This window comes from Convolutriloba macropyga, chromosome 1, assembly GCF_964194025.1.
Source record: "Convolutriloba macropyga chromosome 1, txConMacr16.3, whole genome shotgun sequence".
In the NCBI taxonomy this organism is placed as follows: domain Eukaryota; kingdom Metazoa; phylum Xenacoelomorpha; order Acoela; family Convolutidae; genus Convolutriloba; species Convolutriloba macropyga.
Window position 1 is genome coordinate 48,009,397 of NC_134468.1, and position 22,370 is coordinate 48,031,766.

General features: G+C 33.6%; 1 protein-coding gene across 3 annotated transcripts in view; it reads left to right on the top strand.

Moving 5' to 3' along the window:
* The window catches only part of LOC142349635 (uncharacterized), a 90,981-nt gene that overhangs the window by 64,597 nt on the left and 4,014 nt on the right, over positions 1-22,370 (top strand). For all 3 annotated transcript variants that reach the window (XM_075401361.1, XM_075401344.1, XM_075401353.1), the window contains exons 3-6: positions 1,683-1,923; positions 8,471-8,594; positions 11,785-11,907; positions 20,293-20,534. In XM_075401361.1, the coding sequence (XP_075257476.1) occupies positions 1,683-1,923; positions 8,471-8,594; positions 11,785-11,907; positions 20,293-20,534 (730 nt within the window). The remainder of the gene's footprint in view (positions 1-1,682; positions 1,924-8,470; positions 8,595-11,784; positions 11,908-20,292; positions 20,535-22,370) is intronic.

Consider the following 22,370-nt stretch of genomic DNA (forward strand, 5'->3'; position numbering starts at 1 on the left):
AATAAAACGAAGGTTTGTCCTGTACCAATTTATTAACTCCTTTTATTTGTTCATAACAAGATAGAGTTGGACAGAGGGCAATTCTGGTAAAAAATCACATGAGAATTGATACGTGTTTTTTTCTTGCTAAAATTGATTCAATGAGTGATTTGCATTTGAATTCAGCAAATGAATTGTTAAATTAGGATTGTTCAAAGTTTTTGCGTATATTTAGAGGTTAACAGGTGTCTAGCATTTTTTTCTCTGAAATATCCGTCAATTCTGCGTCTGTTTTGGGAGTCCAATATTTTTTTGTGATTAATCCTTTCATAGCTCGACCGCTTTTTCCATCCTTTTACAGGTTTACGTGGTCTATTAATTTTCAAATCATTATTTTCTCTGCCCATTTACAGGTTTATAGGTGTCCATCAATTTTTTGCTGCTTTTTACAGGGTTACATTTACAGGGTTACATTTGACAGGGTTACATTTGACAGGGTCTTTTATCTTTACAGATTTCGTCCTGGACTTGTTTCATGATCAATTAATAAAGCTTTAAATTACTTTTGCTTGCTCAAAAGCGCGCTTTTAATTAGGCTCAATTGCGAATTAGAGACAAATTTATTGCAAAAAATAGATACCTAAAATGATCGGAAAGACTTTTCGAAAAAATAAGATACAAAGCTTGTGTCCTAATTACGTTCATTTCATGTTTCTATCTTTCGCGCGATTTTTACTTAGGCAAAAGTTTTGGGGTGTACCTCTGCGTTGTAGTGATGTAATATCATCAGGCCTGTAAATGAGTTTTTAATTCGTAAAAATAGAAGATGTTAAGTTGATTTTGATAGCCAGTAACAAAAGCCCTCCTGTAGTGTAAACTGTCTGCTATGCAGTTACTTTTTGTCAACATAAATTTTTCTATTTCTAATATTATTGCACGGATAATTTTCAGGCATTAACAAATTAACAAAGGTATTACAAAAAAATGTGACAGAAGTTGACGAATATTCTTTACGTCGCGTAGAATTTGAAAATAAACAATTTTTTGAACTTCAATCGGGTCAAGATGTCAGTGGGAGTACGCGAACAAATCCCACGTGATATGCGTTGAAATTGATCTTGCCTCAACCGTCTCAAAGAATTATTTACCATGTGAGTTCAGGAGTTTTGTGATAAAGAAGTTGGAGATTTTCACCTCGGACTCAACATCGTTGATTCTTGAGAATACACTAATTGATCTAATTAAACACACAAATTTCACATGATAAACTGTCTTCGTTTGAAGTCATATTTAGTCAACATAATATTGGCTGATTCGTGTGAATTATATATCAATCGACACATAATCATCAGATTTTTAACAAATTTAAATTAAAAAAACTGACAAGCCTGCATACAGAGAAAAGTCATCAGATGGAGGTTGGCCAGTTTTACGGAATCAATAGTATTTTGAGTCGCTCCAAGATCATGCCTCCATGATTTCAAGCAAAATTTTGCATTATGAACTCACAGTTGAACAGCAGGCTTGTCAGTTTTTTTAATCTAAATCTATTAAATTTTTGATGATTATGCGTCGATTGATATGAAAGTCAAATGAGCAAGCCAAATTTATGTTTATTAAATATGTCTCCAAAAACAAAGTTTATCATGTGAAATTGCAATTTGTACGTTAATCTTACAAATTAGTGTGTTTGTTTGTTTCAGGGCATGCATTAATGGGATCACTATAACACTGAAAGCCATTTGTGTGCAATACATGTCAGTGGCAGACATGTCAGTGATCAGTCAGACGACACCTGTCTTTGTCTGCATCATAGCTGTCATATTTTTGAAGGAGAAATTGACACTAGTGGACGCAGCCATAATCACTCTCTGCTTCCTCGGAGTGTTCCTTGTGCTGCAACCTGATACTTCCATGATTCGCACCAGGCCTGCTTATTTAATCGGGAATTAACGTCTTTCCTTTCCTTTGAAGTTCTAGTTTTAAGTGTGCCAAAAGCGAAGCCCAGAAAGAAAAGAATTCTTGGAAATAGTTGAAGGGCATGTAAGATTTGTGAAAGAGATTCTCAATATCATACTAAGGTCATGTTGTTGCGTTGCGACATATACAGTACCCACTGGCAGTAGGAACAATAAAACGAGAAGAGAAAAGTTGACAGTGAAACGTATTACAAAATATTCTGCAGCGTTATTTAAAATCCGCCCACATCTTCTATTATATCTGCTATTATAGCGGCCCTATTATGTTTTAAATACCACTCAAAGACTTTGAATTGTAATGGGGTGCTGTCTTTTTAAGACTCGAAGAGAAGTATTGGAGAATCGTCTTATTGAATCAATTTTATTGGAGTGAATTCTAAAGCATTTAATGAGACGCGTGGAAAACTTTGGAGTGGTCTGAATTTTGGAATTTTGAACAAAATTGAAGAGTTGGGCAAAAAGACTGTGGTTTTTTTTGTTCATATCGATGTTGAGGTGTGAAAATGTTTTCTACAAGCGAGCAAAATTTTTGTCCCTGAATTGGCTTTTTGAAGCAATTTGTTAAAATGCTTCTAGGTTTGATATAATATTGTGTTACTTTTAAGCTGTTTTGATAAAGGTTTGATAGTTTCTGGTAATTAATGTGAGTTTTAATTAGTTTGCAATTTTTTTGCAGATTATTTCTTCAATTACAATTTTTAGTGACTTCCCTAGTGATCAAGGAATTCAATTTCTTGCGAAAAATCTTGCAAGATAATACATCCCTGTTGCGTTCATCTTGTAAGATTATTGTAAGAGTTTAATTCTTCTTGCGAAAATATTGCAAGATTTTATACTTTTCATAAAAAACCTTGCAAAATTTTGAATTCTTCTTTACTTAGCTGGCTGGATGAGGAAGGCAGACGTACAAAAATGTCAATCCTAAGCATGATATTGATAACATTGTGTCGGAAAATTTACCCAAGTCATTTACAAACTGAGATTTTTTTTAGCTGTTTGGAGTATCATTTGGTTGGGTTGTTTTTCCTCGTCCTTTTTAATTCCGAGCTTGGTACCAGCATTGGCGAAGTTACAAATAATGTTATAGCAATACTGATAGGGTGTTGTCACGACCAACCCATACTGCTATCCAAAAATAAAAATCTAACATAAAACAAGATAAACATCTGTCGGAAAAAATACTCAACTCATGTAGAAGCTGATTTTTTGAGCATTTCGAGTATGATTTGGTTGTTTTTCTCCCTTCCTTTTGCATCAAGAACCGGCAATGGTGGGATTAGTAAACATTTGGACTGAATATGCTGACATAAGAATAAAATACAAAGAAACTTGAAAAAAGTCAAAATTTTGCTAATATCGAAATTCCATTTTTTGCAATTAATTTATTCCTTAGTAATTTCGGCATTAAAGACAGTTTATATGACTGGCAAAACCGATTGAACTACAAAAACACGGGGAAAAACCATATTTTCTCGAAATCAAGAGATCTCGAAAAGAGAAGACTTTTCAGAGAAGAATTTTGTAAGTCAGAAAGTAAAGGTCTTTTTCACTGAGCCCGATTACACCTAACCCGTGGTTCTTTTTGAATTAAAAAATGTCTCATAACAAGAATTAACAGGTATCAAATGTCAACCGGTCAGAAGTTTTCGAGATAAAGAGAATATCACAAAATACGCTCTAATTTTTAAGAGTTCTCCTGAAGACGAAATCTTGAAAACTTCTTTTCAAGACTTCATTTTTAAGACGAAATCTTGAACACAAAACCTAAAATTCTTAATATCCAGCAGAAGAAAATTCGGGTAAATTAAGAAAAAAATTTGACACAAAAGGTTTTTCATCTACTTTTGAAATACGTGTGTTGATTGTGATATAGTAAGACATATGATTTTTGACGGAAGAACCTAAACATGTAAGAAAAGTCAATAATGCCTCCGTCGTGTCGATACACAACGAAACTCCTCTTCGATTTTGTTTACTATAAATACACAACTGCTGAATGTTCTCTATGCCTGGAATTATCCTTTTAATGCTTTATAATATTTGCGGGCTGAAATTCTCCTTTAAAGCTAATAAAGCAATCTTAGGCGGAAAAACACTTAGCCAAAGTCAATTCTTTTGTACCTTGGTTTTAAAAGATTTTTCTTTCACTTAAAAACGTATTCCGTGTTTGCTTTAATTTTGATTTTTTATCCATCCATCCATAAAGCTGGCAAACAAGAGCAAAAATCACTGCAGATAACTATAGACCGTGAACGCTGATGTCAAAATTGGTGCTGTAATTAGGAGTTATAGGAACAGAAATAAGAAAAATATCTTTCAGTTGTTACTTTCCGATAGAGAAACATATCCTGTAAAACAAGCACTAATTCAATAAAAAATGTTAAAATATTATTTTCAGCGTGAGTACAAATTCTGTTGAGATGAGTATAACGTTATGCTATTCGTCGTCATTAGCTAGTAACAAACAAAGTTTTTTGAGGATTTGCCAGGCTGTGAGAAAAACCATTGTTTCAAACATTTTTTCCTTGCTTTCTGATCCCTTAAGATTTTTTGAATAAAAGTACATCACTTGAAGATTAAAAACCGTTAACATTCGGCATTTTTTTTAAAAACAAGGTTCCCGGATTTGAACCAACATCAACTTTTTAACAAAGCAATCTAACAACCCGTTCCTGCTTCTATTTATGAGATTTTTTGCGACAACAAAAAATGGTGGCAGATTGTTTTGTAGAATTAGTTTGGTGAGGTACTTTGCAAAGTCTCAAACAAATCCGACTGCTGGTTTCCCTATAAAAATGTTGCGTGAAAAAAATAAGAGAAAGAAAATGGAAGTAATTTGTCGTTTATTGCGTAAATTGAAGTTATAAAGAAAGATTCGGATAGCTCGAAACGTTTTTAATTATTTGTCGGAAATTGTATTGGAAATCAAAATCTTCAAGAATCTTGCAAGATTCTTGAAAGATTTTTCGCATTCAAAAGATATTTAGGAAAAAAAGTCAATTAGAATGAGTTCTGCTGATCAAAAATTTGGTAACAGTCAATTCAATTTGTTTTCAGTTAGTTGTAGTCTCCAAAAATACTCAAACAAAATTCGCAGAATTAAAAAACTTGCAAGATTCTTGCAAAATGTTTACAATTTGTTGAATCCTGGCCAGAATTTTTTTTATTGATTTAGGTTTATTGAATTGTTTAATAAAGATTAGGTTGCTTCAAAGGTGTTTTCTAAAACATTATTACCAAAATTTAATTCTTTGCCTGGATTGATATCTTGCAAGATTCTTGCAAGAATCTTGCAAATTTTAAATCATTTCGCAAGATTCTTGTAAGATTTGAAACCGCTGACCAATAGATTTTTCACTCTTGACCTCTTGACTTTTTCGACATCTAAGCACAGAATTCAGAAACTAAATCTGTTGCTGAAACAAAAGTGATCGTTAGATAGAACATTTCAATACCGTAAAAGACGACGCGCTATTAATGGTTATGTGTAGCAGGACAGAAGTTCCTTTTTCGAAAACCTCCATGGTAGGAATTCTCAAAAAAGTGTTTTTTTAACGTTTTATTTTTGTTGGTTGTTGTTTTTGATGTTTTATCATTTAGTGGTGTACTTTACAGTTATTTAAATTTCCAAATGGTTTTCTAATGAGACATTAAAAAAACCATTTAATAGGTCTAGTCGACAGTTTTTTTTACTTGATCATTATGTATTTGCATAACTTATTTGGGATTTTGCTGTCCTATAGTTGGTGTCATAGTACTTATTGTAATTTGTCGCAGGTTTAGTTGGCTTTCTGAAGAAGCATAAACAGACCTATTTAAGGTTTCGGCTAATAATTTGTGGTTCTCGTGACTTTATCACTATGTTTTATTATAAAACATTAGGTAGATTTTTTCTGCAAGTAACTCTTATTATGTTCGTTGTTTAATCGCACATTCTAATGAACTCACTCCTGAAATCCCTAAACAGGCGTTAGTTTGATGTTTACAAGTAAATGGTTAATGTTATCTTAACTTGACCGTTCTGTTAAAAAAATGTCGTTGAACGAACATTCGATTATTTCATGTAATTCGATTATGGCATGCATTTGTTTTTCTGTTTGTTGTCCTATCACTTAGTGATATTGATGACTGGTGTCATTGGCTCTAGGATGTTGTGTGATTAAATTTTGTAATTTTTATATTTAATGGTTCATTTCATCTTTTGATTGTAATAGTTGTTCTTCTTGCCGTCTTATGTCTTATGTGTGCCGTCTTATTCTCAAAAAAGTGTTTTTTTACGTTTTATTTTTGTTGGTTGTTGTCTTTGATGTTTTATCATTTAGTAGTGTTATTTACAGTTATTTACATTTCAAAATGGTTTTCTAATGAGACATTAAAAAAACCATTTAATAGGTCTAGTCGATAGATTTTTACTTGATCATTACGTATTTGCATAACTTATTTGGGATTCTGTTGTCCTATAGTTGATGTCATAGTACTTATTGTAATTAGTCGCAAGTTGTGTGTGATTAAATTTTGTAATGTTTACATTTAATGATTCATTTCATCTTTTGATTGTATTCGTTGTTCTTCTTGCCGTCTTATGTGTGTCTCAAAAAAGGTCTATAATGCTGAACAGTTGAATGTAGCAAAATAGTGATACAAAGTTGCATTTTCTTTTGCTTTTGATGCCAATGAAAAATATGTTCTCAACATCCTTTTTTTAAAAGTTTTGTGTTCCTTCGGTCTCCGCAATAATTTGGATGTCGAGAACATATTTTTAATTGGCATCAAAAGCAAAAGAAAATGCAACTTTGTATCACTATCTTGCTACATTCAACTGTTCAGCATTATAGACCATTTTTGAGACACACATAAGACAGCAAGAAGAACAACAAACGAGTTTTGAGTTCCTTCGGTCTCCGCAAATTAGGTGTACACTAGTTGTGAATGTTTTCAGAACGTGCATTTACTCAAAATTTTTCCATTGACTTTTGCAAAGGTTTGATGTTTACGAAAGAAATTAAGCTTAGGACTTTTTAGATGTGGTTTTTTACAATTAAATAGGACGTTTCTATGTCTCGTTGACAATGACGATTTGCTGTTGCTTTAAATGTTTAGATAGTGAGGCCATAAGTCAATTTATTTTTTCAAATTGCAACTCCGAACTTGTGCATTTATTTGTTCTTATTTTGGCTTAAAAATTTTTGTTAGCAACATATGACGTCACGCTCACTCCAAATCTGCGTTTTGTTAATTATTTCAATCAAGAAATTTTGACGGAATTGCGTGCTTTAGTTCATTATTCATTCTTATTGGACAGAATTATACTTGTTTTTTGTGTGATTATGATTTTGCTCACACGTGACGGAGTTTACTTCATTCTCAAAAATTTCTTCATTTTAAAGACACTTTTACTGACTTCAATTGAAGAGATAACTGAGTATAAGTAGTTCTAATGGAGTTTTTTGAGGGCAACTAATAGAAATGACACATTATACAGTTCACAGTTATACAATTCAATCAAAATACAACTTATATGCAACTAGTAAAAACGAAACTGAGTATTCTCTTCTTTGGTTTTTTTTGTTCATTATTAATAGCCGCCGTCAGCCTCTCACCAGCTATTATTTAGATGCTCTCCTTTCTTTTTAAGATTCCAAAGAATCTTTTATTTTTTAAGATCTGTTCACAGATTTTCACGATCTTTTAAGTCAAATTGAAGTGATGATTTTGGTGACGGCGAAACAGGAAATGAAAAGAAAATCGGGCGGGTTTTTGTTCATATGCAGCAATTTTACTTTGGTTTTTACTGTATTTTCAATTTTTCGATCGGATTTTTTTCTAAATGATTTTTCAATCCATTCATAGTCCGTTTTAGGTCGAGTTTTTTGTTTAGTCAATGAAAATTCTGTGAATTATAGGTCAGGACTTGTCCTGCTATGTTTTTTATTTTACTTTACATTTTGATTACGTTTTTACTTTTGCATTAGTCACAATTTCCACGTTTGATTCGTGACTTAATTCACTCTCTATTTGAACTGAATGTATTTCAAATTTTTTCACTCATTGATTTATGAAATGTAGTGAATAGAGTCAAAGTCAAGGGTGCAAAATGAAAAGGAACGGGACACCGATAACGCCCGGCCGTAAAGTCATAGTGCATTAGGTCGTCAAAGTTAATTAGTGCGATTGCTAGCTGAAACTACTATTAAGCTTAATAGCTTTCAGTTAAGAAGCTGAATTAAATATACTCTTAGAATCTAACTGGAACTGCACACCAATATAATAGACTTTCTGACATTTAGAAAAAAAATTGTATCAATTTCTATCTCTTCTTTTTTTCTGTTTCAATACCGTCGTGAGTCAAGCACGTTAACGGCGGTTATTTTCAGGCAATATGCCAGCTATGTTATTTTTTGAGAGTGCATACGTCTACAAAGCTATCAAAGCTCTTTTCTGGCCAAAAATAGCTTTATATTATAATACTAACAAAGAAAGGAAAGATGAAGTGTGATGGCGGTGTTTTTGTAGCTGCTGCTTGTATGCTGGCGGGATCATTTGTGAACGCTACTACTACAGTTATGTTGAAACAGTTGGCCTCTGCTAATGTACACTTCGCAGTCATCATGTGTTCCAGCGGATGGTCCACTCTAGGTTAGTCACCATCTCTGCAAACAATTCCATCGATAGTACAGTACACTTTAACGAAGTAAAATTAAGAGTAAGAGTTTAATGAGCATTCGAGAAAAATAAAAAGGTGTAACAAAAATTCAAGCTGTATAATTTTTAAAAAGTTATAGAGAATAAGAAATATTACTCTGTTTTTACAGTCCTGTTTGTATTTTATTGCGATTTTTTAATGGAACTTCTTTTACCCAACCGACAAGTTCACGTGATTTTTCATCTTGCGAAATAGAATAAAAAGGTGACAACCGAAGACAATAACTTCCTCAGTAGCTCTCATAGCACCTCGATAGCTTCTGGCAGCAATAAACACTTACCAAAAGTCCACACTCAGAGTAAATCAGTACTGAATCATAGTAACTCACGTCTGCGTTTCCTATTCTGGCCATATTTTGATAATGTCACTTTTTACCCTGTGCCGACACAAAATCAGAACAAAAAAGTCAGTTTCTGTACTTACTCTCAAAAGTTTTAAAAAACAAGTCTTTGAATTATTTGATCAGACAAAAAGTACATTCTGTTAATAAGTCACAGACTGTGCAAATTATAAAAAAAAGGCTGAGCAAGCGGTGCAAATAGAGTAAACACCTAAAAACCTAAAGACCTTAATTGTTACAAACAATCCAATTTAATTGATTTCAGCGAATGACTGTTTAAAATGGACCGTTCTGTTAAAAAAATGTCGTTGAACGAACATTCGATTATTTCATGTAATTCGATTATGGCATGCATTTGTTTTTCTGTTTGTTGTCCTATCACTTAGTGATATTGATGACTGGTGTCATTGGCTCTAGGATGTTGTGTGATTAAATTTTGTAATTTTTATATTTAATGGTTCATTTCATCTTTTGATTGTAATAGTTGCTCTTCTTGCCGTCTTATGTCTTATGTGTGCCGTCTTATTCTCAAAAAAGTGTTTTTTTACGTTTTATTTTTGTTGGTTGTTGTCTTTGATGTTTTATCATTTAGTAGTGTTATTTACAGTTATTTACATTTCAAAATGGTTTTCTAATGAGACATTAAAAAAACCATTTAATAGGTCTAGTCGATAGATTTTTACTTGATCATTACGTATTTGCATAACTTATTTGGGATTCTGTTGTCCTATAGTTGATGTCATAGTACTTATTGTAATTAGTCGCAAGTTGTGTGTGATTAAATTTTGTAATGTTTACATTTAATGATTCATTTCATCTTTTGATTGTATTCGTTGTTCTTCTTGCCGTCTTATGTGTGTCTCAAAAATGGTCTATAATGCTGAACAGTTGAATGTAGCAAAATAGTGATACAAAGTTGCATTTTCTTTTGCTTTTGATGCCAATGAAAAATATGTTCTCAACATCCTTTTTTTAAAAGTTTTGTGTTCCTTCGGTCTCCGCAATAATTTGGATGTCGAGAACATATTTTTAATTGGCATCAAAAGCAAAAGAAAATGCAACTTTGTATCACTATCTTGCTACATTCAACTGTTCAGCATTATAGACCATTTTTGAGACACACATAAGACAGCAAGAAGAACAACAAACGAGTTTTGAGTTCCTTCGGTCTCCGCAAATTAGGTGTACACTAGTTGTGAATGTTTTCAGAACGTGCATTTACTCAAAATTTTTCCATTGACTTTTGCAAAGGTTTGATGTTTACGAAAGAAATTAAGCTTAGGACTTTTTAGATGTGGTTTTTTACAATTAAATAGGACGCTTCTATGTCTCGTTGACAATGACGATTTGCTGTTGCTTTAAATGTTTAGATAGTGAGGCCATAAGTCAATTTATTTTTTCAAATTGCAACTCCGAACTTGTGCATTTATTTGTTCTTATTTTGGCTTAAAAATTTTTGTTAGCAACATATGACGTCACGCTCACTCCAAATCTGCGTTTTGTTAATTATTTCAATCAAGAAATTTTGACGGAATTGCGTGCTTTAGTTCATTATTCATTCTTATTGGACAGAATTATACTTGTTTTTTGTGTGATTATAATTTTGCTCACACGTGACGGAGTTTACTTCATTCTCAAAAATTTCTTCATTTTAAAGACACTTTTACTGACTTCAATTGAAGAGATAACTGAGTATAAGTAGTTCTAATGGAGTTTTTTGAGGGCAACTAATAGAAATGACACATTATACAGTTCACAGTTATACAATTCAATCAAAATACAACTTATATGCAACTAGTAAAAACGAAACTGAGTATTCTCTTCTTTGGTTTTTTTTGTTCATTATTAATAGCCGCCGTCAGCCTCTCACCAGCTATTATTTAGATGCTCTCCTTTCTTTTTAAGATTCCAAAGAATCTTTTATTTTTTAAGATCTGTTCACAGATTTTCACGATCTTTTAAGTCAAATTGAAGTGATGATTTTGGTGACGGCGAAACAGGAAATGAAAAGAAAATCGGGCGGGTTTTTGTTCATATGCAGCAATTTTACTTTGGTTTTTACTGTATTTTCAATTTTTCGATCGGATTTTTTTCTAAATGATTTTTCAATCCATTCATAGTCCGTTTTAGGTCGAGTTTTTTGTTTAGTCAATGAAAATTCTGTGAATTATAGGTCAGGACTTGTCCTGCTATGTTTTTTATTTTACTTTACATTTTGATTACGTTTTTACTTTTGCATTAGTCACAATTTCCACGTTTGATTCGTGACTTAATTCACTCTCTATTTGAACTGAATGTATTTCAAATTTTTTCACTCATTGATTTATGAAATGTAGTGAATAGAGTCAAAGTCAAGGGTGCAAAATGAAAAGGAACGGGACACCGATAACGCCCGGCCGTAAAGTCATAGTGCATTAGGTCGTCAAAGTTAATTAGTGCGATTGCTAGCTGAAACTACTATTAAGCTTAATAGCTTTCAGTTAAGAAGCTGAATTAAATATACTCTTAGAATCTAACTGGAACTGCACACCAATATAATAGACTTTCTGACATTTAGAAAAAAAATTGTATCAATTTCTATCTCTTCTTTTTTTCTGTTTCAATACCGTCGTGAGTCAAGCACGTTAACGGCGGTTATTTTCAGGCAATATGCCAGCTATGTTATTTTTTGAGAGTGCATACGTCTACAAAGCTATCAAAGCTCTTTTCTGGCCAAAAATAGCTTTATATTATAATACTAACAAAGAAAGGAAAGATGAAGTGTGATGGCGGTGTTTTTGTAGCTGCTGCTTGTATGCTGGCGGGATCATTTGTGAACGCTACTACTACAGTTATGTTGAAACAGTTGGCCTCTGCTAATGTACACTTCGCAGTCATCATGTGTTCCAGCGGATGGTCCACTCTAGGTTAGTCACCATCTCTGCAAACAATTCCATCGATAGTACAGTACACTTTAACGAAGTAAAATTAAGAGTAAGAGTTTAATGAGCATTCGAGAAAAATAAAAAGGTGTAACAAAAATTCAAGCTGTATAATTTTTAAAAAGTTATAGAGAATAAGAAATATTACTCTGTTTTTACAGTCCTGTTTGTATTTTATTGCGATTTTTTAATGGAACTTCTTTTACCCAACCGACAAGTTCACGTGATTTTTCATCTTGCGAAATAGAATAAAAAGGTGACAACCGAAGACAATAACTTCCTCAGTAGCTCTCATAGCACCTCGATAGCTTCTGGCAGCAATAAACACTTACCAAAAGTCCACACTCAGAGTAAATCAGTACTGAATCATAGTAACTCACGTCTGCGTTTCCTATTCTGGCCATATTTTGATAATGTCACTTTTTACCCTGTGCCGACACAAAATCAGAACAAAAAAGTCAGTTTCTGTACTTACTCTCAAAAGTTTTAAAAAACAAGTCTTTGAATTATTTGATCAGACAAAAAGTACATTCTGTTAATAAGTCACAGACTGTGCAAATTATAAAAAAAAGGCTGAGCAAGCGGTGCAAATAGAGTAAACACCTAAAAACCTAAAGACCTTAATTGTTACAAACAATCCAATTTAATTGATTTCAGCGAATGACTGTTTAAAATGTACCTATCCGACTAACGTCTGGCGAAATGCTGTCAAACAACCCACGAGAGATTAGGCAGCTGGGGCTTAGCATAGGGAGGAGTGGAGTGGGGTTTTTTTTTGGGGGGGGGGGGGGTTCAAGTAAATGGGGTTTTGCCGAATCGCATAAACTTTGACTATTATAGAGTACAACTCTAAGAAAAACCACATAGAAAACACCGCAAGACAAAATAATTAACTACACACTTTGAGAGCAATTAATATACTGAACGGCAAAAGTAAGTTAGCATCCTCTGTTTTCAAGAAGAACCAATTTTGCCAATTCGTTCCCGTACAATAGTGCTCTCGTTTACTTATAATATTCAGATGAAAGGCAGCGTTCGTTTGCGAGATATGTCAAGGAAAATATGATGAACTCATTAAAGTTTCACAATAAAGTTTCACAACACATTAAATTTTCACAGCAGAAAAAAAGTTGTCACAAGATGTGATATGATTTCATATTTATTCAACTATGGCTAATTTGCACATGTGTTAGAATAAAGAGAGAAGATGGATCAGTTGTAAGTTTATGGCAACTCTCTTTTTCTTGTGAAACAACCAGTTTTTGATATTTGACCTTCAGTTGATGTAAAGTGGCCTCAAAAATTGACTTTTTCTTGGGGTGCTAACTTAGTTTTGCCCTCACAACAAAGATAAAAATACAAGGTTTTTGGCCTCCGGCCGTCTGATTTTTTGGTTATCATCATTGGAAATATTTATTGCACGGCTATGATAAAAAGAATTAAAGGTCAGCAAACCCTGAGACAAATTAGGCAGCATTAGTAAAAATATTTCCGCAGACAAAAATGCAGTATTGCCTTCAAGCACTATTTTTGCACTTCACTGATAAATTTAATTTCTGGCCATTAAAATCAACTTTTGATCCGAAAAAAAAGTTGGTTACTTGATTTGCTTGAGAGCAATAAAAAACCCTACAATAGAATTGTTATCAGCATTTCTCTGGCAAAGTCCTTCAGCACAGAAAAAATTAGAGCATTCAAATGCTTATGAATTTTTCCAAAAATTGAAACGGTATTTTTACTGGGACAAAGTTCCCAAGTCAGTGTTCTTTACAATTTTAAGGCTTTTATATTTTCCGCTTTTTAGTACAGAAAAACATGTTTGTGTTCTAAATGACTTGCACCAAGGTTTTTGATCCTCGGCCGAAAAATGAGACGTTTTGCATTAGACGAGAAATATTAACAATCACCTTGCTTTTGTTTATTGTATGTCATAACTGTCTCGTTAATTAGGTTAAAATCTAACAACCTTTAGTGTTATTATTTTAATTAATTTATTCGAAATACAAGACGATTAAATTAGTTAGCCTAATAACACAAGCTGTTATTAATTAAAGTTTTAACCTGGTTAACGAGACAGTTAGGACGTACACTACAAATGCAACCTCTCTCTTCTAGAGCTTTTGGTTGGCCCATCCTTAAAACTTCATATGTTGAAAGGTCCATATTGTAGTTCCCTCTTAATCTCTGTTTGAATGCTGTTTCTCTGTTGAATCTTTCAGATGAGTTTCCTTGTAATAATAGACTAAAATATCAGAGACTCATGCCTCTAATGAAGCAAAACAACTTAACTCAAGCTTATGAAAAACCATTTGATCTTAAAAAACTTTACTTTTAGAGACAACGAAAAAATTACAATTTCTTGTACTTGTAACGCTAAGACGTGGCCTGCATTATATATATATATATATATATATATATATATATATATATATATATATTTATATATTATATATATATGTATATATATATATATATATATATATATATATATATATATACAAGAATTTGAAGATATTGGAATACGCACTGTGACCCAAAAAGTTCTGATTCTTCGCCCGTAAGAGAAGCAATAGCCTAGGTACAGTCTTTTAGAGCACAACCATCTTTTTTCGTACCAAAAAGGGAAAAATAATTAAAGCCTTTAAATGGTGAAGAAAAACGACTTTTGAATTTTTCCCAGCAAGAACTCTGTTTCATTTCATAGAGAAGTTCATAAGCATTTAAATGCTCTAATTCCTTCTGTGCGGAAGGCCTTTGCAAGAAAACTGCTGATAACAATTCGTAGCAGTTTGTAGAGTTTTTATTGCTCTCAAGCAAATCAATTAACCAACTGTTTTTTTTATCAAAAGTTGATTTTAATTGCCAGAAGTTAAGTGTATCAGTAAATGGCGTATATATTTCACTTGAAATCAATAAAAACAAACTGCTACAATTTGTTATCAGCATTATTTTGCAAAGTCCTTCAGCACAGAAAAATTTAAAGCATTCAAATGCTTTAAATTCGAAATGCTTTTTAAAGTCATTGTCCTTAAAATTTCTTATGTTAAAAGGTCCATACTGTACTTCTCTCGTAATCTCTGTTTGAAAGCTGTTTGTTGAATTAGATTCTTTTAGATGAGTTTCCTTGTAATAAGATTAAAAACTAAGAAACTCGTGCCTCTAATAAAGCAAGACGACCTAACTCAACCTTATGAAAAACCATTTGACCATCAGAAACTTTATTTTCACGGACATCGAAAATATTACAACATATTGTACTTGTAACTCTCGTTTTAATGATCAAGGCGTAAGACGTTCCGCCCTTTCGATGGAGTTGGTTGATGAAATATGGCTACATGCCCATGTGTTTGTAATAGTTGGGGATAATGACGCTAAGACTTGTCCTGAATCAGATACAAATATAAGAATTTGGAGAAATTGGAAGACGCAATGTGACTCAAAAAATTCTGATTCTTTGGCCGTATGAAGAGCAATAACCTAGGTGGAAGTTTTTTAGAGCCCAACCATCTTTTTCCGCACCAAAAAGGGAAAAAATTAAAGCCTTGAAATGGTGAAAACGGTTTTTGAATTTTTCCCATGAAGAATACTATTTCAATTCATTGAGAAAGTCATAAACTTTTAATTGCTCTAATTCCTTCTGTGCTGATTGACTTTGCAAGAAAGTTGCTGATAGACAATATCTAGCAATTTGTTTTTTTTTATTCTGTCCGAACATTATCTGTTTTTTTAAAATTGATATCTGTCCTCTGAATTGTCTGGAGCTTTTATTGTTCTCAAGCAAATCAAGTAGACAACTGTTGTTGTCGGATCAAAAACTGATTTTAATCGCCAGAAGTTAAATTTGTGAGTGAAGTGTGAAAACGTTGTTTCAAGGCGATGCTGGTTTTTTATTTGCAAAGAAATTTTTACTAATGCCTAATTTCTCTCAGGGTTTGCTGACCTTTAGTATTGTATCAGTGCCATGCTGTGAATATTAACACTGATGATAACCAAAAAATCGGACGACCTGAGGCCAAAATCCTGGTAATTTTACCTTTGTTTTAAACGGCTAAACTAAGTTGGCACCCCATTTTTCAACGACCAAAAATGTCAATTTTTGGATTAAATTTACTCCAACTTAAAGTCAAATTTCATGCCATTGATCCCCTAACTAGTCCTTTCGTCTACCTATGAAATTCAGATGATTAGCAAAGTTCACTTACTAGAAACCCCAATGTAAATGAGATGAACTTATAGTTTCACATGAAAAAGAGAGTTGCCATAGATTCACATTTTAATCGCGTCCATGTTCTCTCTACATCTGAACACATGTGCATCATATTCAGCCGTAGTTGAACAAAACTGAAATCATATCACAAAAATTGTATCTCACACAAAATTGTGAGGACCTCATGATTTCCGCTTAAGTGAATGGCGTATTTCCTCACTTCAACATCAAGGTTAAGCTCAGCAATTGATGTTGCTATAGTATTTTTGGACCTTACAACCCTAACTTATTGCTGCAGACAACTCAACTGATGTCGTACAAGAACATGATGTACTCCCCTTGTCGTGAAATGAGTTAACAAAACCTTATGCATAGAAAACACTTCAATGTCAAAAACCTATTTTCTCCAGATGGCTTCAAACTTTGCAAACTCTTCTTCAACTCGCAAACAATTGGTTTTCAGTTTTCATCAAAACGTTCAAAACAACCTAGACCGCCGAATAACCTAGACAACTCGTGGAATTTTTGTTGTTAGATTTTTCAAGATGTAATGTAAAAAAGGCGAGATGTGCGCTTGCGCTGGTTTTGGAAACTCCTACAGCCCTGAAACCCCGCCTCCTGCATTCCTCATGACCTTACCCTATACACTCATTGCCCCCCTCCCCTCCCAACTTTTATGCTTGCGCTCCTCACCACGTCTTAGCTGAATGTAAGGAGAAACCCAGGGGCATTATCATTTTGAGATATTTCAGTCCAATTGTATAAAATGAAGCAAATCTTGCTCAGTTTAATTATGATCTGCAATAGGTCAACAGCAAGGCGACATTTTAAGCTCATTAAGCTTGAAGCGGTCAAAACATTGTAACTTGACCCTTTGAGGTGCTTTTGATGTAAATTCATTAAATCTTAACGTTAACTGTGAGAGCAACTGTGGTGCAACATACTATTATATAAATGATACTATTATAATACTATTATATAAACCAGTTTATAAATGAGTAAATATCTTAGTTTCCTTTTTCCTGGTCAGTGTGCAGAGTTCATGCTCACTTTCGATCTCCTGGTGAGACCCACACAATCTGGTTCTGGGAGCTTATCGTACTTTAATCGCATTTGATCAATTGTTTTAACAAAATTTCCATCATCAACGTGGAGAATGTTTGCTCAAACTTCTCGTCATGCTCTTCATGTTTTTCAAGTTCTCATTTAATTTTGATTTTTTTTTCAATTTCCCCGCACATTGGGTGAGAAAAATTTGGTTGGAAAATAGTTTCAAAATTGAAAACTGTTTGTCACATGAACATCAATCTTGAGTTGATCATCATCTTGAGTTAAGCCAGTGAATTTACCAGGAAGTAGCAAGGAATTTATTATATCTAAAATGAAATTGCTTGAAACTATACGCATTGGGAGGTAGTCAGTCAAATTTCTTTTTTTTTTGAATTTCACCAGAACTGCAACAAAAAGTATATATTTGATTTTACTGCCTGGCGGTAATATTTCCTTGGAATAATTTAAACACGTATTTATTTATGTTGCTAGTAAAGTAGGTGAAGATACTGGTAGTCAATTTTCTTTACCAGGAACGGGTTTAAAGTCTTTATCAGTACTTCTCTCCAGTGAAATGTACGTTTTGGATTGGCTAATCAGCACTGATCACGTCTTATTTCAAGTCTTAAGACTTCTCAACAAGTCTTGACCAAGACTTGACAGGTCGTAAAGCGCTTTGAGAGAAAATTTCGAATTGACCAAAAAAAGTTTCGTAACGTGCCATTATTTGCACAGAACCTCACTACAGTTAGGTTGATACTGGTCGCGGGCTGTTGCTTTGATAAAATGGAGTTAAGGGGAGTTGTAATGGGCAGTAATGCGACCCGTAGACTGTATTTTGGCGTTTTCCAGGCCTATTTTGGACAACTTCTTGGCTATTTTTCTCGTTCGAGACTTGACTCAGACATGCCAGGTATTGGTAAAGACTTGCCCAAGACTTGTCAAGTCTTACGATTTGATTCAAAACGTGCCACGTTTGAAAAGTGACATGATCAGCGCTCTGATACAGTACTGATCCAAGACTTGCATTAAGACTTTTTCAGTGCTGATTAAGACTTGACGTTCAGTCTGGGTGAGCACTTGTAGTGAAAACCCGTTCCTTCTAAAAAAAATGGTTAATTATGTGCGTTCACATACTTCTAACATGCGGAGTCGTTAAAGTTAAATATAACTTGAAGCAGTAAGAAAGGGGATTCTTTTATACAAAAGGTTAAAAAGTAGTAAATAAAGGCAAAAACAGAAACATTATTAAGCTAGTGCAACTCATGATAAAAAGGAAAACATCATTGTTTTGGGACAGCAAAAAGCCAAAAGGTTTTCTAAAGGTTTCAAACAATTTTTGACTCAACGTAATGAAGAACAAACTGTTTACTTGTGACAAAAATCAGATCTCTGATAATTTTAAACTTCTGCGTTGAATTCCAATAAAATTAGAAGAATAGAAATCAATGGGCAGCTATAAAATTAATGACAACTTGTATTAAGTTCAATTGAATAATTCTTTTACTTCAAAATTGCCACAAAACGATTTTTGGCAATCTTTTAACAACGAAAATCTAGATTTCTTGCAAAGTGTACAAATAATACAATAAATCGTTCTTCTCTCTTAAGAAACTAGCCTTCAGGGGCATTTTCTGCTCATCTGAACAGTCAGGGACAAATATTTTGAGATAATGAACCCTCGGACGGTGGTCTCTACAAAGTTTTATCAAATGACAACTCAATCTAGAATGAATTGACAACAAATATTCAAAGGTGGTTTAAAACTTCTGATCAGAAACAGTTTAAAGCTGACAGAACTCTGGTCGGTGGCCACAAAGCACGAATGGGAATATTTTTCTATTTGAGTGAGTTTAACAAGACTGCAATAGTGGCCCAAAACAGCAGCATTCACCAATTTTTAATAGTGAAATCATCTTAATCTTATGTGGTGACCTTTAACTTGTTACAAAAAAAATTAATAGACATTGGAAAAAATACAAAGAATTTTAAGATCAGCTGAATAGGGTTTGAAGCAATTTTTCTAAACGTATTGGTCATTTTTAGTGCAAAGATTTGGCTCGACCATTTTTGCGCTTTGGCTCTAGAACATTCGGTGACTCTTGAGTGACTTTTTCTCACTATAGTTCTTAATTTTTGATTGATCGAAGTTGCTCTCGTTCTGAAATATAAAAGTTTGCTGGTAGAAAAGATGTGTGATCGTCATGAAATCAAATGCATTGTAGCTCATTCTGGTCAGACTGCCATCCGAGTTGTCGGTGGTTTGAACCCCCTGTGGGGTCGTTTTTCTTGCGCCAATAAAACTTTTCTAAGCTACACCCTTCTGAATAAAATCGCCCCCATCCTGTCGTTCGAGAGCAATTCATCCTAATTTGTTTATGTTTGAATTCAGTCTTGCTAAGATGAGACTTGGTTGGATCGAGTTCATTAGCTTGAGGTCAGTGAATGTTAGAATCAAGTTTCTGTGGGTGGAAGAATTTATCTAGTGACATTTGATTGATTGAGATAAATGATAACGCTTGAACAAATTTAAAAATAGAAATGAATTTAAGTTTGCGTCATTAATTATTGACGCATCACAAAAATTATCTCAGAGTTCATAAGTTATTAAGGAAATTCAAACGCAGCTAACTGAGGTAAAAATGATCAGAACTTGTTTAGAAGATTTGAATGATTAGAACTTGTTTAGAAGATGAGAATTTGATCAGAAGATTTATGCCGAACTGTAGTAAAAAAAATGCTAGTTTTGGTATTCTCATAGATAATGTTGAGCACACGAAAGTCTGACAATGTTTAAAATTATATGGAACGGCGTCGCGAGAAAGTTTGGGCAGCGGTCTGGGCATGATCTGGCCAGAGAATTTTTTCGATCTTGGATCAGAGATGGTTCGAGCAAAAGCAAAAAACATTTTCTGCTCACGGAATTCTGTGATCAGAGGTGATTTCAGCCTGCGACTGTCTGATCAGGGGTCACTTTGGTCTGGGTTTTAATATGGGAAACTAAAAGAGCGATCCAGACAAAAATTTATACGGGCTGTTAATATTACACAGAAAGACTATACTATGAAACTAGTTGTCATTAAGTGTGGCTGCAAGCTTGCAATTTGTTTCAGCTTACGGCTCAGTGGGTTTTCTGGTGCTGTACAAGTCAGGGCAAGTTCACTCAACAGATCTGTGCATTAATACTGTGCACACAAGTGCATTAGTTCTAGTGGCTGGGTGTCTCGGGTACTCTGCTCAGTTCACAAACATACAGGTTCTCAAACACATCAGGGCCAGTGTCAAAAGTGTCCTATGCAATACCCTCAATGTATTCCTAGGCTTCCTTTATACCGTACTCTTAACTCCGCAAGAGGTTAATATTCACATCATGTCAACCAGTTTCAAAAGATCTGATGATTGAGAAATATTCCGTTAAACGAGATTTTTTCTCGCTTGCCAATTTCAACACATAACTTAAAAAAACACCTTTTAAAAACACTGAAAGCAAGCAGTTTTTTTCAAAAAAATGCGTTTAGCGCTATTTATAACTGGAAATCTAGACAGGGCCGGTAAATAATCTGTTTTTGAGCTGGGAAGCCAATAAACCTGAAAATTGATGATCAAAGGAGGCTTGAAGGTTGGTATCCGATTGCAGTGCAGTGCCTTTTGATTAGCAAAAAATTGCAACTTCCGGTTGCGTCTATTGAGACTGTATTTCGCCATTTTTCGAATTTTGACTCACGTCATCAGTCTCAAATCAATTGTTCAGCTCTGTTCGTGTTTCTTCCAATGAAAGTGATTCTATTGGAATCTTTTGGTGTTCGTGCAGCATTCAGCAGGTCCAGATTTTGTTGCTGTTCTGGTAGATCAGTTTTTGCAGGATTTTTACCGGTAAACCTGGTGCTTTCAAAAGCAGGATTCGACAAAACCTACTCATTTGATGCGGTCAAACTAACTTGAGGTGAAAACGAATTTACCCAGTCCTCTACAGTTTCCGGTAATTGAAACCCTATTTTTTGGAAAATTCATTTAAGTTGCGTGATTTATGAACAATGAACAATTTCCCATCAATTCGGTATTGTTTATTTCGGATGCAGCAGCTTCCTATATTTCTTGAACTGCCCTCTGCTCAATTTGTTTTTCTGCATTTGTTTTCGCATGGCAATATCCTGCCTTTGCTGCACTTAATTAACAAGGCGCCTCGGTAATGTGCGATCGCACGTAAGGTTCCGACCCCGCTCATCCACAATTTTGGCATAATTGTCTACCAAATGAGGAACAGATGGAAAAACACAAAAAATTCAAGTATTTTTCAAAAAAAACTGGTGTATGAACGAAAAGATAGCCTCCAAAACAAATAACTCAGTGGAGTAAAAAATGATGCATTAGATTGATGAGATATGCCGATATTAAGAAAGCGAGCGAAGACGAACGGCAAAATCAAACAACAACAACAAACATTAATTACATAAAAAATTTATGTCCGTTTTAAAAAACAAAACTTAATAGAAAAGTCAAAATAGTGTCAAATAAAACTGAAAATAAAGAAAAATAACTTGTAATTCACCATAAAAAAATGATTATTCACCAGTTCATAATAAAGTTTGGTAACAATTAGACAAAAATGAACAGATACTTTAAAGTTAGAGAATTCGCTGATTTTTTTGAAAAAAAAAAACAATTAATTTCAAAGTAATGAAAACCATTAGGAATCAACTATAATATCACATAGGTTTATAATTACCAATGCTTCTATATAAAGGAATTAAGAACAATTGGTATTCAATTTTTTATGCGGTTACAAAAAGAACAGCAAATAGACAACAAACTAAAAATCAATTAAAACTTGCCAGAAAATGTTTGGAAGCCGTAAAGCCATACTTTGGACCCCAAAATTTGTTCGATTGCTCCTTTGTCGAACACCGATAATATAAAATGTGGCCGCTCATTATTGAAAATAAGCAACAGTTAGACAAAAAAGAAAAAAAATGCAAAATTGTGTAATACTTGTTTTTTTTTCGAAAAAAATTTATTTCCAAAGATATAAAAGCCAATAATTACAAAATGAAAAATTTGAATAGATTCGTCCATTCTTTCAAAGGAAGCCCTTAAGACCTGAAATTATCCGGAATATGTCTTACGTCTACAAAAAAGAACGTCAATTTTGACAAAAATCAAAAATTCATTTACTTTTTTTGTGAAAAACCCG